Genomic DNA, 2420 nt, shown 5'->3' on the forward strand with positions numbered 1-2420 from the left:
AGAGGGCAGTGTCACTGGCCCTCATATGTGGGATCCGAACCGGGGCCCTCTGGCATCCCAAGCCAGTTCTTAACCAATGCGCCACTTGGCCGGCCCTAAATTAGTATTTTTAAATCAAATACCCATGTAACCACATTCAGGTCGAGAAACTCCACTAAGTCACTTCATGATCCCTCCCAATCATTAGCCACGCTCACTCCCTCCTCCCAAACTAACACTATAGTTTGTTTTGGCCTGTTTTAAAACTTTATATGAATGGAATCATATTTTGGGGGACTGGCTTCTTATGGATAACATTTTGTGAGTGTCACTCATTTTCATCATTGTCCTTACATGGATTAATAATTCTTAAAACTATAGCATGCATCAGAATGCATGCTTAATTCCAATTTTGGGATTATTTTTATTTAATAGGTCTGGAGTGTAGACTGAAGAGTTCTCAGGTGATGCTGATGCTATTGGTCTGGGGACCATATTTTCAAAACTACTGCTATAGAGTATTTCATTAATGGTGTGATCACACCATCATTTATCCCATATATTTGGAGGGATATTTGGCATATTTTCAGCTTTTGACTGTTATAAATGCTATGAAAATTTCTATGTTATTTCTTGGTTTGTACGTGGATACATTTCTGTTGGGCATATACCTAGGAGTAGAATTTCTGTTTGATTTTATTTATTTATTTTTTATAATTAGTTTCAGGTGTACAGAATAATGCAATAGTTATTTTTTACATCCCTCACAATGGAATTTCTATTTTGTAGGATGTGTATATATTCTACTTTACTACATAATGCCCAATAGTTTTCCAGATTTTTGTACCAATTTATATTTCCACCATTGGTGTGTGAGAGTACTCATTGTTCTGTATTCTTGCCAATACTTATATTGTCAGTCTTTTGAAGTTAACCATTCTTTGAGTGTGTTGTGTATCTCTTTATGGTCTTCATATCCATATTCCTTCCCTGATATCTAATGTGGTTGAGGACATTTTTAAATTATGTGTCATCTTATATGAAGTATATTCAAAGAGCCATTTGTTGATTACATTTGTAGTATCACCTTTCTCTCTATGGTTTGCTTTTCACTATTAATGGTCTTCTGATGAATAGAAGTTCTTAATTTTAATGATCTCCAGTTTGTCAATCTTTTCCTTTCTTGTCAGTGCTTTTGGTGCCCTATTTAATAAATCTTTCCTTTCCCCAAATTCATGAAGATATTATTTAGTGTTAACTTCTGGAAGCTTTATTGTTTCTCTTTTACATTTAGATTTACCTTCTTCTTAGAATTGATTTTTGTGCATGGTATGAGATAGGGTTCATTTTTACTCCCCACCCCACCACCAAAAAAAAAATGTGCCAATGTAGTCTCCTTTTCCTCACTGCTCTGCAGGCTTCCTTTGTCATAGGACACATATCCATGTGTGTGCCTTTCTCTTCATACGACTTATTTGCCTCCACGTACCTTTATAATCAGTATCTTGAAATTTTATCTGGTTTAGTCATTACACATGAAATGCATATCCTATTGAAAGGCTATTTGAAGGATCTGGGCTGTTTCTTGCCAGGTTTCACCTCCAACTTGCTTATTCTTAAAAAAATAAGCCTTAGCTCTAGTATCTAATGTAGTGAAATTTCTTCCCAGTCTAAAAAATATTAATATAAATATATGTGTATATATGTATATATATGTTATACATGTAATATATGTGTATATAACTTCTTTTTATAAGAACATTTAGTAAAAGAACTGATCAATGATTGTTGATTTCGCACAAATTTGACTTTATTAATTTTTTAGAATCTCCTTGTCAGAGTAATTTTGCCTGTTTTCTCTCAGGTCTTGTGTCTGTACTTCATAAACAGCTAGAGGAAAATTACATAATTGACCTTTTGATTGGTATGTTCTTTTTTGGATATGTTAAAAACTTAAGATTACAGTAATCTTTTGGCCTGAGAACTATTTTGTTTCCTTAAATATTTTGTTTATTTTTTTCCTCTAAGTCATTAAATGTTGTTGCTCTGTTAAATTCACAAATAAATGTTATTCTTAAGTTCTTGAAGACCTTACAGTGTTCTCAGATGTACCACCTGCAGGAATCTGTGCTAGTAATAATGGCTTGCTTTGTGATACTTGGTTTCCTCCCCAAATTTGTATCTAACCTCACAGTCTCATTTTTTTTTTCTTTTTTGGATATTTCCTGTGGTAGTTTCCTAACTTGCCAACTTCTTAGATGCTCCTTGCAATCTTTAAATACAATGTTTATAATATAATTTCCTTCATTTCATTTTTTTTTCCTCCCCAAAGATTCCGTTGGGGATGAGGGGAACAGCGTTGGGGAATTGGGGAAGGGGAACAGACAAGTTGCTGTCCTTTTGTTCTTCAGTCTAGTTGTGGAGGACGTCGCTTCACTGGC

At 34.3% G+C, this 2420-nt stretch overlaps 1 protein-coding gene across 1 annotated transcript in view; it reads left to right on the forward strand.

The window, feature by feature from the left end:
- LOC109395543 (zinc finger protein 485-like) overlaps window positions 1–2324 on the forward strand; it is a 23718-nt gene extending 21394 nt beyond the window's left edge. The window contains exon 5 of the mRNA XM_019666596.1: window positions 1844–2324. Within this exon, the coding sequence (XP_019522141.1) occupies window positions 1844–1865 (22 nt within the window). The 3' untranslated portion in view covers window positions 1866–2324. The remainder of the gene's footprint in view (window positions 1–1843) is intronic.
- The last annotated feature ends 96 nt before the right edge of the window (window positions 2325–2420 follow it).

This window comes from Hipposideros armiger, unplaced genomic scaffold, assembly GCF_001890085.2.
Source record: "Hipposideros armiger isolate ML-2016 unplaced genomic scaffold, ASM189008v1 scaffold_476, whole genome shotgun sequence".
Taxonomy (NCBI): Eukaryota; Metazoa; Chordata; class Mammalia; order Chiroptera; family Hipposideridae; genus Hipposideros; species Hipposideros armiger.